Genomic DNA, 16339 nt, shown 5'->3' on the forward strand with positions numbered 1-16339 from the left:
AGCAGTTCAAGATGGAAGCCAAACAAAATCCTTGAAGGCAAGGTTTGACCATATGCTGTGCAAAGATAGAGGCCTACTGTTGAAGATTGGAGATCTGGAACCTGTCAGCATCAATGATTGGGCCATTCTAATGATTCCAGTCATCAAGAAAGATGGATTTGCAAAGATTTGCAGGAATTCAAGGTCACCATAAATCCAGTGTTATGTGCTGAACAGTACCCATTACATCACATTGAAGACCTTTTTGTGGGATTGGCAACAGGCCAAAAGTTTAGCAAAACTGACCTGAGCCAAGCCTGCTAGCAAATGAACATGGATGAAAGGTCATAGGAATTTCTAACAATCACGACACAAAGGCTTGTTCCAGTACCGAAGATTGCTGTTAGGTTTCATATCTGCTCCAGCAATGTTTCAAAGACAATGGATCAGATGCTGAGCTGAGTCCAGTGCTATCTGGATGACACCCTCATGCTGACTGTCCCTAATCAATCCTCAAGCCTCTAAATGCCTGTAGATCCTGTCTCTCAAAATACCTTCTTACAACTTAGCCATTTACCCATCTCAGGAAAGGATTAACAGGCTGGGTCTCTTCTCTCTCGAATAGAAAGCTGTGGGGTGACCCAAGAGGTCTTTAAAATTATTAACTGTTTTGATAGAATGAAGACGAGAGAGTGTTTCCTCTTGTGGGGAAGAGCCTGAAAGAGACCACCAATATAAGGCAGTCACCAGCAAAAGGGATGTCTGGTAAGTGGCATGCTTTCAAAAGTGGGTTCAGGGTAAATACATTCCTCTTAGAGTGAAGGGAAAGGCTGGCAGAAGTCAGGAACCCTGGATGACTCGGGATATGGAGGCCCTGGTCAAGAAGAAAGAAGAGGCACATAACATGCATAGGCAGCTGGGATCAAGTGAATATCTTGAAGTGTATAAGGGTTGTAGGAGTAGAATTGAGAGAGAAATCAGGAGGGCAAAAAGGGGACATGAAATTGTTTTGGCAGATAAGGCAAAGGAGAATCCAAAGAGCTTCTACAAATACATAAAGGGCAAAAGAGTAACAAGGGAAAAAGTAGGGCCTCTTAAGGATCCACGAGAGATGGGCGAGATCCTAAATGAATATTTCTCATCAGTATTTACTATTGAGAAAAGTATGGATGTTAGGGAACTTGGGGAAACAAATATTGCTGTTTTCAGGAGTGTACATATTACAGAGGTGGTGGTGCTGGAAGTCTTAAAGCGCATCACGGTAGATAAATCTGCGGGGCTTGATGATGCATGTCCCATGATGTCGTGGGAAGCTAGAAAGGAAATTGTGGGTCCCCTGAGATATCTGAATCATCAATAGTCACGGGTGAGGTGCCTGAAGATTGGAAAGTGGCAAATGTTGTGCCTTTGTTTAAAAGGGCTGCAGGGAAAAGCCTGGGAACTACAGGCCAGTGAGCCTCAGTTTGATGGGTCAATTGTTGGAAGATATTTTGAGAGACAGAATCTACATGTATTTAGAGATGCAAGGACTGATTAGGGACAGTCAGCATGGCTTTGAGAGTGGAAAATCACGTCTCACAGATTTAATTGAGTTTTTTGAAGGAGTAACAAAGAAGGTAGATGAGGGCAGTATAGTTGATGTTGTCTCCATGGACTTTAGCAAGACCTTTGACAAGGTACTGCATGGTAGGTTGTTACATAATGTTAAATCTCTCGGGATCCAGGGTGAGTTACCTAAATGGATACAAAATTGGCTTCTTGACAGATGCCAGAGGGTGGTTGTAGAGAATTGTATTTCAAACTGGAGAACTGTGACCAGCAGTGTGCCTCAGGGATCACTGCTGGGCTCACTGTTATTTGTCATTTATATTAATGATTTGGATGAGAATGTAGGAGGCACAGTCAGTAAGTTTGCAGATGACACCAAGATTGGTGGCATGGTGGACAATGAGGAAGATTATCGCCAATTGCAATGGGATCTTGATCAATTGGGCCATTGGACTGACGAATGGCAGATGGAATTTAATTTAGACAAATGTGAGGTGATGCATTTTGGTAGGCTGAACCAGGGCAGGACTTACTCAGTTAATGGTAGGGCGTTGGGGAGAGTTACAGAACAAACAGATCTAGGGGTACATGTTCATAGCTCCTTGAAAGTGGAGTCACAGGTGGACAGAATGGTGAAGGCAGCATTTGGCATGCTTGGTTTCATCGGTCAGAATATTGAATACAAAAGTTGGGACGTCTTGTTAAAGTTGTACAAGACATTGGTAAGACCACACTGTGTGCAATTCAGGTCACCCCATTATAGAAAGGATATTATTAAACTAGAAAGAGTGCAGAAAAGATTAACTAGGATGCTACTGGGACTTGATGGTTTTAGTTATAAGGGGAGGCTGAATAGACTGGGACGTTTTTCTCTGGAGCACAGAGGCTGAGGGGTGACTTTATAGAGGTCTATAAAACAATGAGGGGCATTGACAAGGTAGATTTGGCAGATGGAGTTTAATACGGAGAAGTGTGAGGTGATTCACTTTGGTAAGAATAACAGGAGTACAGAATATAGGGCTAATGGAAGGACTCTTAGTAGTGTTGAAGAGCAGAGAGATCTCGGTGTACATGTGCATAGATCCCTGAAAGTTGGCACCCAGGTTGATAAGGTTGTTAAGAAGGCATACGGTGTGTTAGCTTTTATTGGTAGAGGGATTGAATTTCAGAGCCATGAGGTCATGTTACAACTGTACAAAACTCTGGTGCGGCCGCACTTGGAGTATTGCGTACAGTTCTGGTCGCCGCATTATACGAAAGATATGGAGGCATTGGAAAGGGTGCAGAGGAGGTTTACCAGGATGTTGCCTGGTATGGTGGGAAGGTCTTATGAGGAAAGGCTGAGGGACTTGAGGTTATTTTCATTGGAGAGAAGGAAGTTACGAGGTGACCTGATTGAGGCATACAAGATGATCAGAGGATTGGATAGGGTGGACAGTGAGAGCCTTTTACCTCGGATGGTGATGGCTAACACAAGGGGACATAGCTTTAAATTGAGGGGTGGTAATTATAGGACAGATGTCAGAGGTAGGTTCTTTACTCAGAGGGTAGTAAGGGCGTGGAATGCCCTGCCTGCAGCAGTTGTGGACTCGCCAACTTTAAGGGCGTTCAAATGGTCAGTGGATAGGCATATGGATAACATTGGAATAGTTTAGGTTAGAGGTCATTAGATTGGTTCCACTGGTCGGTGCAACATCGAGGGCTGAAGGGCCTGTACTGCGCTGTAATGTTCTATAGTCAATATTTTTTCGCAAAGATAGAGTAGTCTAATATTAGAGGGCACAGGTTTAAGGTGACAGGGGAGCAATACAAAAATGTCCCTGGGGCAATTTTTTTCCACACAAAAGGTGGTGAGTATCTGGAGCAAGCTGCCAGAGGTAGTAGTAGAGGCGGGTACAATTTTGTCTTTTAAGAAGCATTTAGATAGTTACATTGGTATGACGGATATGGGCCAAATGCTGGCAATTGGGATTAGTTTGGGGTTTTAAAAAAAAAAGGGCAGCATGGACAAGTTGGGCCGAAAGGCCTGTTTCTTTGCTGTAAACCTCTAAGACTCTATATCCAATATGGAAATCAGAAGAAACTTCTCCACCCAAAGACTTACGAAAAGATGGAACTTGCCACCTCAGAATACCTCTATGACTACTACAAGCAGATAGAATAAATGCATTTAAGGGGGAAACATAGGCTGGGCTATAGATTGGATACAGGCCTCTGAAACAAGCAAATGAAGGAAAAGGGAACAGATGACTATTTGATGAATTGAGATTTAAAAAAAGGCACGAGGAGGCTCAAGTTGAGCTTAACCTGAATAGCTTGTTTCAATGTTGTAAAATCACCATTCCAAACAAAACACTTGCCCAGCAGCACCTTCCCAGTTTTCCCCATAAATCCATCTCCACATCACACCTTCTCCCTGTGGCCCCATTCAGAGCTGCCAAGCTGTCCTATCAGCAATTCTAGGGCAGGTACAGCATAAACTAGAGATAAAGGATAAAGCTAGTCAATGTAACCAGAATGATAGGGAGTGGGATAGCTTGACCTTGGGTTTGGACATAGCTCAGCACAACATTGAGGGCTGAAGGGCCCGTATGTGTGCTGTACTGTTCTATGTAACGTAAAAGATTCTGAATGAGTTTGAAAGGGTAGAGTCAGAGGTTGGGTTGGAATTTAAGCTCAGGGCAGGTGCCCCACATCCCAGCATAAATTTCAGGACTGACACCAATTCCATTTAGCTGATTCACCCTGCTTTATTTTTTCATGCAATGAAGCTTTAATTATTATGAGGCAAGACTTCAGGAGGAAGTCCCACCTCACAGATCTGCTGGCCAACGGAGAACAGCAGCTCTGACATTGGGAGGAGGAGTGATCACTGCTGGTAATGAAGGTATACCAAGGAAGGGTCATTCAGCAATGGACAGTCAAGTCAGTTAGAGATCTTGCTGGGACAAGCTGACAAGCTCCAGCAAAGGACATTTTGGAATCTAACAAAGGGTCATCCAGACTTGAAATGTTGGCTCTATTCTCTCCCCACAGATGCTGTCAGACCTGCTGAGATTTTCTAGCATTTTCCGTTTTTGTTTCAGATTCCAGCATCCACAGTATTTTGCTTTTATCAGAAGAGGGTGGACTTGGGAAGGCAAAACAATGGGAGTCAAGCATCTAACAGAAGCCTAGGGAGGAGCTATTCCCCACCATTTTGTTAATCACAGCCTGCAGAGTTAAACTTGCTGGGTTACATATTGGGTGCAAGTCTCTCCCAGCACTTGCTACATCGGATCAGTGGGAGATAAGGACGTTAATTTCACATTGATTGGCACTTAAGGACCTCAATTAAATGACCAAGGAAGGGTCATTCAGCAATGGATAGTCAAGTCAGAGATCTTGCTGGGACAAGCGGACAAGCTCAGGGGCGGGGGGGGCAAGTTAAGATGCTCTTTCAGAGAATCAGTGCAGATTCGAAAGGCTGAATGGCCCCCATTTGCACGAGTGATTCTATGGATTTGGGGCAGCATGGAGAACACAGGTTTGATTCCAGTTTTGGGTGACTGTCTATGTGGAATTTGCACATTCTCCTCATGTCTGAGTAGGTTTCTCTGGGTGTTCAGATTTCTTCCCATTGTCCAAAGATGTGTGGGTTAGGTTGATTGGCCATGATGAGAAGAGGATTGCAATGAGGAGAATTTTCTTCCCTCAAAGTGTTGTCAATATTGGAATTCTCTACGCTTCCATCAATGAATGCAGCTTTCTGCTGTCTTTCTCCATTTAAAAATATTCAGCTCCTTTATTCTTCCTACCAAATTGCATAATTTCACATTTTCCAACATTATATTCCATCTGCCATGTTTCTGCCCACTTACTTAACCCATCCATATCTCTCTCTAGACTTTGCATTATCCTCACCACTTGCCTTTCCATTTCTTTTTGTGTCAACTGCAAACTTGGCAATAGTATATTCACTTCCCTTGTCCAAATCATTAACATATATAGTAAATAATTATGGACTCAGCATTGGATCCTGTGGTACTCTGCTACTTACAAGTTGCCATCCTGAAAATGCCACTCTTATCTTCCAATAGTTAGTCAATCCATACTAACTACCCCAACACCATGGGCCATCTTAAGTAGCCTTTGTGAGGCTCCTTATCAAATGCTTTTAATCCAAGTATATTACAGATATTGGTCCCTCATGGGGTTAGAAACAGAATAAAGCTCCCTCTGCACTGTCCCCATCAAATACATATTCCAGGCAGTTCAGCACAGGTAGATGGATTGTCCTTAGGGATAAGAACTAATCGGACATGAGCTCTCAGGATTTGCAACAACATTTAAAAGCTTCATTCCAGGTTTTAATACCTACCAAAGCTTCTGTGATGATGGTTCCAGATGCAGACCAGGTGAATACCTCAATCTGTCCAGGAGTGTCTATCAGAACAAACCTTCAAATAAAAGATGATACAACTCAATTGTCTAAGAAGAATAATCCCAGTTTCTTCAGTCTCTCTTTGTCATAGATATTCCTCATTTTTGATATAATTCTAGTAAATCTCCAGAGCCCTTACCAAGCTCTGATAGCCTTCTGAAAATGTGGGAAACAATTGTTAACAGTATATTAATTGCATGTTTAATTATATTCAGGTAATGGGCTCCAAGTGGAGATTCGCTTGTGCCCCCATAGTGGCAAAGTGTGAACTAGTAGTCTAGGTCACTGAACTGAGAATCTATAAACCTAGAGCAATGCACTGGGGTCCTTGGCTTGAATCCCACCACAGTAGATGGTAAGTTACTGTGTGGCAGGCTTGGGTGAGCTAACATTTACAAAGGAGAAGGCTTAAAGTATGGTTGTCTGATTGGGAGTGCGTGCTTATAATATTCTTTCTAAATAACAGCTTATATTGTGTTTTTTAAGGCAAGGATAGATGGATAGATACTTTTTGGACGATGAAGGAATTAAGGGTTATGGTGGCCAGGTGGGTAAGTGGAGCTGAATCCACAAAAAGATCAGCCATGATCTTACTGAATGGCGGAGTAGGCCAAATGGCCTACTCCTGCTCCTAGTTCTTACGTTTAAATCTTCAGCTCCAGTTCTATCACTCATTGCCTTGTTTTCTTAAAATAGAGCAATACTCCAGCTGAGGCATAGCCAGTTTATTATACAGGTTTGGCAAACCATCCCAACTTTTATGGCTCTATTTAAAAGGCCAAGGATTCCTCAATGTTTCTTTTTAAGAAAAACTTATTGTTGAGAAAGGGTTTATCAAATGAGACTGCTATAAATTTTGAAATAAAAATGAGAAAATAGGGAATCAAAGATAGCACTGGTGTGAGAAGCATGATCTACAGGTGGCAAGATCCTTCTTAAAATCTGGCTGTTGGTTGAGGTCTGGAGAGAGAGGTTAATGTACACAAAGCAAACTTTAAATATACCTGGAGGGCAGTTGCAAAGAGAGAACTTCGAAAGTCTAAGAGAAAAGGTTTATTTTTAAGATTCCTTCCTGCTGGTTGGAATTCATTGTGTGCTCTCAGTGGGGAGGGAGCTGTGGATTGCAGCTCAGTCTACAAACTCTCTGCTCTTTTTCACCCAAGAAAGGGTGAATTAAAGTGGGAAGCAGGAGCCACTGAGGTCCTGCTGCAAATTGCAAGCTGCTATTTCTACTTTTGGATTTTTTTTTGTAGCTAGAGCTGTATGAGGGGCATGTTGGGACTTCCAGTTTAGCCTGGAACCGTCTTGTAGTTTTTTCACTCAGTCAAAGGCAGGGGGCAGCCCAGGGAAGAATTCCTGTTTCATAAAAACTGCAACTGTCAGATCAACCTAGGCACTGTGTTGTTTCTTCTTTCATCCAAGCACAGGTGAATTAAAGTGAGGGAGAACAGTTGCAACTTGCAGCTCAGCTGGGAACCCTTTGCTGCTTCTGTTCACCCTGTTAAGGCTGAAAGTAAGGCGAGAAGAACTCTGGTAGATCGAACAACGAGACAGCTTGATACATGGACTAAGAAATAGTGCTCCAGGCTGGAGGAAAATGGGTAAGCCCACAGGTGCTGGCAAAATAGCAGGAGGCAAACCAACAGAGTTGTCGGGGGTGGGGGGGGTGCTTTGTCCCCCACCATGCTATCCTGGAAGGATCCCTGAACAGAGTATGCTGAGCAAAAGGAGAGGGGAAGCTATTATGGAGGCCATGCAAAGATTGGACTGTAAATTGGATCGGTGGGCCACTGAGTTGCAGGCCAAGATAGACAAGCTGAGAGAGGAGCTCAGATCATCTATTAAATCTCTCCAAGGTGTCACCGTCGCCCGTGAGAACCACTTGAAGAAGCTTGAGGACTCGGAGGCATTTAGTGGAATGAAGAGCCAAGTTACTCATTTGAAATTAGAATCTCTAATAGAAGGATGTTAAAGATGAAATAACATCTGTTTGATAGACCTTGAGGGCCCAAATATCACAGACTTTGTTGCCCGGCTATTAAGAATGTGCTGGAACTTGAGGATGAGCCGCTTCTGGATCGCGCACACAGAGTGTAACTGGTAAAGCCCAGACCAGGAGAAGCTCCTCGGCTCATTATTGAACGATACATTACACCTCAAACGTAGACTGCGGCAAGTAGCACAGGCGACCACTCTGAAGGTACCAGGAAAATAAGCTGTTGATATTTCCAGATTTTACCCTGGTGGTGGCTAGAAGGGCAACCTTCGCTGATGCCAAACGAATTCTGCATGACTATCCTGGGGTCAGGTTTGGGCTTCGCTTTCCAGCTTGCTTGAGGATTACTGTCAACAATGGAGCCAAGCACAAGTTCACGGATCCAGTGGCAGCGATGAAATTTGTGGAGCAGATTTTTGAATCAGGTGACCACACGGTGGATATAAACTGATATTTGTTTTTTTATGAACCTGCATGCTGTACTGTGATCAAACTGTCAGCCAGAAAAGGGTCGTGTGTTTTGCGACTGTTTGGTTATGTGTTTGGTATTTCTATAGACCTTTTCAGGTTTGACCACTTGAGACTGTGATGGCAATGGAGGTGGAAATTGTGGTCCATGCGGATGTGTTGTGAAGACATTGTGATAGAGGTGTTGGAGGCACAGGCACCCTGTTTGGGAGGGCGTGGGGGCAACGACTCTGTTTGCGGGTTTAATCTGTGAGTGTTTGTGTCTTTGCTGGGTTTTTTTTCTCTGTGGGTGTGGTCTGGCCTCTTTCAAGTCCACTTTTTCTTTCCCTGGGGCTGGTGGGGAAGGTGGAGCGTGGGGCCCTGGGGTATGGCATCTGTCGATGTCAGCAGCTGGGGGGAGACTCCCCAGTGAGGAGGGATACCAAGCTGTTAGGACTGTGGGATACTGGCTAGGAGGCCCTTACCTAGGAGCGATCAAGTCCACTAGCCAGAATGTCAGAGGATTAAATCGTCTGGTTCAGCACGGTAAGATATTTCAGCATCTTCAACAACTAGGTACTCAAATTGCATTCCTCCAAGAGACCCATCTCACGCCAGTGCGCTATTTTAGGCTCTGTAGAGGATGGAGGGTGTCAATGCTTTCCCTCAACTTTTCACACCAAGGCACAGGGTGGGGAAGGGGGCAGCAATCCTCATCCACAAGTCCTTATCCTTGGTAGTAGCCAGTTGAGTCATTTCTGACTCAAATGGCTGATACGTTGTCATGGGTTACTTATATGAGACGTCCCTGGTGTCAGCGAACGTGTATGCCCCAAACTGGGACTGTGAATACTTTTTCTGGTCATTTTTTGCGCTACTTCCAGATCTGAATTCACATCGGTTGACACCGGGCAGAGATTTCAACTGTTGGTTGAATCCTGTCCAGGACTGCTCCTCCTCCAGCACTGCTGTATCTTCTAAGTTGGCAGAAATTATTACATCATTTCTCATGGAATACGCAGCATCAGACTCATGAAGATTTCTTAACCGTAGTAGGGAATTTTTTTTTTGTCCACCGAACATATTCACGTATAGATTACTTCTTGGTAGATAATAAGATACTCCCAGCTGTGCACTCATGTTCCTATAAATCCACTGTAATTTCGGACCATGCTCTCTTGACAATGGACTTGGTAGTGGGGAGGAGGGTGAGCCCCTGTACACCTTGGTGATTTAATCTGCTCTCTGATGATGAATTTGTTAGATTTCTGTTAACCCAGATCGATGATTCCTTCGAGTTTAATGATTGTCGGGAATCTCAGCAGCTATCTTTCGGGAGACATTGAAGGTTTATTTAAGGGGCCAAATCATATCTTATTCACGAGGCGAAGCAGAGAGGTAGGAGATTATTGGAATTGCTGGGGCGTATCGCCCAAGTTGATGCCACAGTAGCTGGAGTACTGTGTGCAGTTTTGGTCACCGCACTTGCGGAAGGATACATTGGCCTTGGAGGGAGTGCAGAGGAGGTTCACCAGGCTGATACCGGAGATGAGGGGGTTGGCCTATGAAGGGAGACTAAATAGACTGGGTCTGTACTTGTTGGAGTTTAGAAGGATGAGGGGGGATCTTATAGAGACGTTTTAGATCGGAGTTGAGGAGGAACTTCTTCACTCAGAGGGTAGTGAATCTCTGGAATTCTCTGCCCATTGAAGTGGTGGAGGCTATCTCGCTAAATATATTTAAGTCACGGGTAGATAGGTTTCTGATAGACAAGGGAATTAAGGGTTATGGGGAGAAAGCGGGAAAGTGGAACTGATCCACTTCAGATCAGCCATGATCTTATTGAATGGCGGGACAGGCTTGAAGGGTTAGATGGCCTACTCTTATGTTCTTACCATGTACACTGTGAGCCCATTTCCAGAGGTATATAAGGAATGTTTACAAGTTCAGGCAGACTTTGAGACCTTGTTCTCACGTCAAGTGGAAGAGATGTTAAGTATACACACTATGAGCATGGAGACAAGGCAAGCAAACTACTAGCTCATCAGCTGTGCCAATTCACTGCCAAAAGTCTAATACCACAAATGCAGACTCCGAATGGGGTCTCCTACTGATCCGCAGCAAATAAATAAACTGTTTAGAGACTTTTATTCAACCCTCCATAGCTCGGAATCTATCGCCAATGAGGCAGACTTTCAGGAGTTCTTTAGGGCACTGAATCTCTCCATGATGGACAGGGGAGAGGCCGCGGCACTGGAGAAACCAATCGATATTGAAGAAATTGTTAGGGTGGCCAGAACTATGCCAAGTGGGAAATGTCTGGGACCAGATGGGTACCCCATCAAATTCTACAAAACATTTATGGATAGTTTGGCTTCTGCACGACTGAGCGTGATCAATGAATCGTATGAGAAACGGTCTCTCCCGCAGACTGAGGCAAGCGACAATTTTGCTTATCCTTAAAAGGACAAGGACCCACAAATCTGCAACTCTTATAGGCCAATCTCACTGCTGAATGTGGATCTCAAACTGATCTCTAAGATTCTGGCCATTCGCTTGGAGGATATTCGCCTGACCAGACTGGGTTCATTAAAAATGGACACAGAACATAGAACACTACAGCACAAACAGGCCCTACGGCCCACAAGTTGCACCGGTCATATCCATACCTGCCAGGCTTATCTTTAACTCTCAATCCCATTAAATCCTATATCCCTATAAATCCATATAAAGTACAAAGAACAATACAGCACAGGAAACAGGCCCTTCGGCCCTCCAAGCCTGCGCCACTCCTGCTTCCAACTCAACTATTTGTTTGTATCCCTCCATTCCCAGTCTGTTCATGTGACTATCCAGTTAAGTCTTAAACAATCCCAGCGTGTCCGCTTCTACCACCTTGCTTGGCAGTGCATTTCAGGTCCCCACCACCCTCTGTAAAATACGTCCCTTTGACATCTGTGTTAAACCTTGCCACCCTCACCTTGAACCTGCAACCCCTTGTGCTCGTCACCTCCGACCTGGGAAAAAGTTTCCCACTGTTCACCCTATCTATGCCCTTCATAATTTTATACACCTCTATGAGGTCTCCCCTCGTCCTCTGTCTTTCCAGGGAGAACAACCCCAGTTTACCCAATCTCTCCTCATAGCTAAGACCCTCCATACCAGGCAACATCCTGGTAAGCCTTTTCTGTATTCTCTCCAAAGCCTCCGCGTCCTCCTGATAGTGTGGTGACCAGAACTGGATGCAATATTCCAAATGTGGCCTAACCAATGTTCTATACAGCTGCAACATCATACGCCAATTTTTATACTCTATGCCCTGTCCTATAAAGGCAAGCATGCCATATGCCTTCTTCACTACCTTCTCCACCTGCGTTGCCACCTTTAAGGATCTGTGGACCTGCACATCCAGGTCCCTCTGTGTGTCTATATTCTTGATGGTTCTGCCATTTATTGTATAGCCCCTCACCATGTTAGTTCTACCAAAATGCATCATTTTGCATTTATCTGGATTAAATTCCATCTGCCATTTCTCTGCCCAATTTTCCAGCCTATCTATCCTGTGGTATTCTCTGACAATGTTCATCGCTATCCGCAAGCCCAGCTATCTTTGTATCGTCCGCAAACTTACTTATCACACCAGTTACACCTCCTTCCAAATCATTTATATATATCACAAACAGTAGAGGTCCAAGTACAGAGCCCTGCAGAACACCACTGGTCGCAGACCTCCAGCCAGAAAAAGATCCTTCTACTGCTACCCTCTATCTTCTATGGCCAAGCCAGTTCTCCACCCATCTAGCCAGCTCTCCTTTTATACTTGAATATTCAGCAGCTGTTTAACATTTTGTATGCGCCTGCCACCTTCAAGCTCCCAGAGATGTGAATCTCGCCGGATGCTGGAAAACCATTTGGTTGGATGGAATGGAATTATTTATTTTATGCTCTCGGGAGGTTTAGGTTCGGCCCCAAATTCATCTCCTCTAGTCTTGGTCCAGACAAGCAATGTGCACTCGGCTTTTTTCCCCTTTATCCAGGGGACTAAGAAAGGGCAGTATGGTAGCACAGTTGTTAGCGCTGCTGCTTCGCAGCTCCACGGACCTGAGTTCGATTCCCAGCTCATGTCACTGTCTGTGTGGAGTTTGCACATTCTCCTCATGTCTGTGTGGGTTTTCTCCGGTTTCCTCCCACAGTCCAAAAATGCATGGGTTAGGTTGATTGGCCATGCTAAAAAAAATTGCCCCTTAGTGTCCTGAGATGCGTAGGTTAGAGGGATTAGCGGGTAAAATATGTAGGGATATGGGGATAGGGCCTGGGTGGGATTGTGGTCGGTGCAGACTCGATGGGCTGAATGGCCTCTTTCTGCATTGTAGGGATTCTATGATGTTAAAGGATGTCCCCTCTCTCCCCTGTTATTTGCCATTGCTACTGAACCTCTAGCTGCAGCTCTTCGCAACAGCAAACGAGTGATAGTGGTGAGGATTGGTTGGGAGGGAATCGACCAGAGAGTATCGCTGTATGCAGACAACCTACTATTGTATGTCAGCAACCCGTCTAACTCAATTCCCAAAGTTTTATCTATACTCGAGAGGTCTGATTGTGTTTCAGAGTACAAGCTTAACTTGAATAAGAGTGAGCTTCTTCCTTTGAATGCAGCGGCTCGTAGCCTTCCCCCTCCTCATCCTGCCTTTCAAGATTGTCACGGCAGTTTACTTACTTGGGAGTGCAAGCGACTAGCAAATTTTGTGGGCTCTTTGGAGCTAACTTTGCTCCACTCATGGGGCGGACGGAACAGGACCTCAAACTTTGGTCCATCCTCCCATTATCGTTAGCGGACCAGATCAATGCAGTGAAGATGATGAACATACCGCATAAGTTTTTATATCTCTTTCAGTGCATCCCGGTGTTCACCCCCAAATCCTTTTTTCACAGACTTGATCAGCTCACTTCAAGCTTTGTCTGGAATAGGAAAAACACAAGAGCGAAGGACAGTCTTGCAAAGCCCTAAATGGGAGGGGGGGTGGGTATGGGATTGCCCAATTTTCTATTTTACTATTGGGCAGCCAATATGAGGGCGGCAGCGTGTTGGGTGCAGAGGGAGAGGCAACAGGAGGTTCCTTGTTGGCTGCAGTCAGAATCCTTCTCCTGTGCTCCATCTTCCTAGGCTGCTTTGATATATTCCCCGGTAAATTTTTCCTCCTGCTCATATACTAGGATTGCACTTGTTAAGTCAACTCTTAAAATTTGGACACCATTAAGATGCCACTTTGGATTTCAGGTTTGGTTGCTGGCCTCCCCAGTATCGGAGAACCATTTTTTCCTTCCGTCTGTTTCAGAAGATACCTTCAACATTGGGCCAAGCACAGGATTAGAGCATTCCGGGACTTGTACGTGGACGGGGTGTTGCGTCATTCCAGCAAATGGTGGATAAGTTTGCTTTACCTGCAACACACTTTCAGATATTTGCAAATTTGAGACTGTGCGTAGGGCCAACCCCCAATTTCCAACACTCCCACCTTGTGCCTTCATTGACATCTTCTTAGTGTCTTCGATTACTACGCATGGTATCATTTCTGTTCTTTATTCTCAAATTGTGTCCCAACAAAGCTCCTCTCTATCAGTGGTTAAATCTTTCTGGGAACAAGATCCGCGGGAGGAGTTCTCAGAAGAGGACTGGGCCATGGTACTGCATCGAGTACACTCCGCCTCAATATGTGCCGACTGGGTGTGCTACAATGTAAACTCCTTCACAGAGCATACCTGACTAGGGTTAAAATCTCTAGAATGTACTCGGGTACAAGCCCCATTTGTGAACGGTGCCAGCAAGCTCCCACCACCCTCTTATGTAGTTCTGGGCTCGCCCATCACTGTATAACTACTGGACTTCAATATCTGAGACGATTGCAGCAACGTTAGATCAAGACATAAGTGTACCTCGTGCCTCCCCCCAACTCCCCAGCTGCCCTGTGCCTTTAAATCCACCGCTGCCAAAATTCCAAGTGGATTTTGTAGTTGTCACTACACTCCTGACAAAACGACTAATCCTGTTTAGGTAAAAATCAGGTGCACCTCCAATGCATTCTCAGCGTGTGAAGGAGTGGTAGGTACCATTAAGCTGGAGAAGATGAGATGCACAGTACATGGGTCCACTGCCAGGGTCTATAAGACCTGACAACCATTTATACTGCATGTTGGGACACTGCAGTTGGAGCTGGGTGAGTAGACACCTGATGGCCCCAGGACCCCAAGTGCTCCCACAGAAACCACCCCCTTCCCCGATCGGTGGACGCACCCTGGCCCTCGACCTGAATACACCCTCTCACCCTGTCGAGGTGTGGGGACCAACACGAGAACACTTCTCTTTTCCCTCTCACTCTCTTTCTTCTCTCTCCTTCGCTGTCTCTCTTTCCTTTCTCCACTTGCTAGTTTATAGCCTGGGCTGCTTGGTCACTCAGTTGGTCTCCAAAAGCGTCCCCTGCCTTTTTGTTTTTGGCAATACTGTTAGTTACACACTGTTAGCTCCTCAAAACATTCATTGTGAAGCAGTGCCAGGGACCTAGTTTCAATTCAAGCCTTGGGTTACTGTCTGTGTATTCATATGTTCTCCTCTTGTCTACGTGGGTTTCCTCAGGTTAGGTGAATTAGTCCAGGCAAGGATGGCAGATTTCCTTCCCTAAAGGACATCAGTGAACCAGATAGGTTTTCTCGCCAATTGACAATGGTTTCATAGTCATCAATACGTTCGTAATTTCAGATATGTTTTACTGAATTCAAATTCTACCATCTATTGTGGCAGGATTCAAACCTAGGTTCCCAGAACATTGGATGAATTTCTGGATTAACAGTTTAGCAATAATACCACTAGGCCATCACCTCCCCTTCTAGCATGTGCAAGCCTGATTAATCATTGCGCTAAGATTTACACCAATAACCAGTTTACAATCACAACTGCTTAGTAAGCAATGTCCAACTAATCACACCAGCAATTTTCTGAAAAAGGGGCTGAGCCATTTGTTCACCGTTCATGCTTGATGATGAAGTAGAGAGCATCAAAGCTATCCTCCAAAATAATGGCTAATCCAATCAGATAACTGGTCGTCGTGTATTACAAATTCAGAATGGGACTAAGACACAGCCTTTGGGTCCAAGAAAATGAAAGATTTAAGAAGTAGGATAGAACATGCTCAGGGAATCGTAGACTAGTTGGCTTAACACTGGTAATAAGTGAAATGATGGAATTCTCGACTGAAGGAAAGAATAAAAAAAAGAGAGAAAACTACATCAAACATTTAACATGGATTTCAAAGGGCAGAATCTTGCTTGGCCAAATTAATTTAATTTTTGAGGAATAATAGGAGGCAATAGCTAACAGCAATGCAATAGATGTAACTTATTTGGATTTCTAAAAGATGATGGCATTGGATAGACTGTTTGTGCTTAAAGTTAACAAGTCACCAGCATCAGATAAGCTGCATCCAAGGAAACGGCGGGAATGGAAATTGCAAGGATACTGGCCATAATTTTGTCATTCTTAGGCTCAAGGTGGTGCCACTGCACCAAAGGATTGCAAATGTTTACACCTTTTTTTGGGTAGCACAGTAGGTAGCACTGCTGCTTCACAGCTCCTGGCACCTGGGTTCAATTCCCGACTTGGGTCATTGCCTATGTGGAGGTTGCACATCTTCCTGTGTCTACGTGGGTTTCCTCTGGATGCTCCGGTTTCCTCCCACAGTCCGAAGATGTGCGGGTTAGATTAATAGGCTAAATTGCCCCTTAGTATCCTAGGGTGCGTAGGTTAGAGGGATTAGCGGGTAAATATTTGGGTTTTGGGGACAGAGTCTGGGTGGGATTGTGGTAGGTGCAGACTCAATGGGCCGAATGGCCTCCTTCTGCACTGTAGGGTTTTTATGATTCTATGCTAAACCAACGCTAACGCATTGGAAAGG

General features: G+C 44.7%; 1 protein-coding gene across 3 annotated transcripts in view; it reads right to left on the reverse strand.

The window, feature by feature from the left end:
- gpn1 (GPN-loop GTPase 1) overlaps positions 1-16339 on the reverse strand; it is an 84677-nt gene that overhangs the window by 50048 nt on the left and 18290 nt on the right. For all 3 annotated transcript variants that reach the window (XM_080200891.1, XM_080200892.1, XM_080200890.1), the window contains exon 6: positions 5888-5966. In XM_080200891.1, coding sequence (XP_080057017.1) covers positions 5888-5966 — 79 coding nt within the window. The remainder of the gene's footprint in view (positions 1-5887; positions 5967-16339) is intronic.

Source organism: Carcharhinus amblyrhynchos, chromosome 12, assembly GCF_965287045.1.
Source record: "Carcharhinus amblyrhynchos chromosome 12, sCarAmb.v2.hapA, whole genome shotgun sequence".
Lineage (NCBI taxonomy): Eukaryota > Metazoa > Chordata > Chondrichthyes > Carcharhiniformes > Carcharhinidae > Carcharhinus > Carcharhinus amblyrhynchos.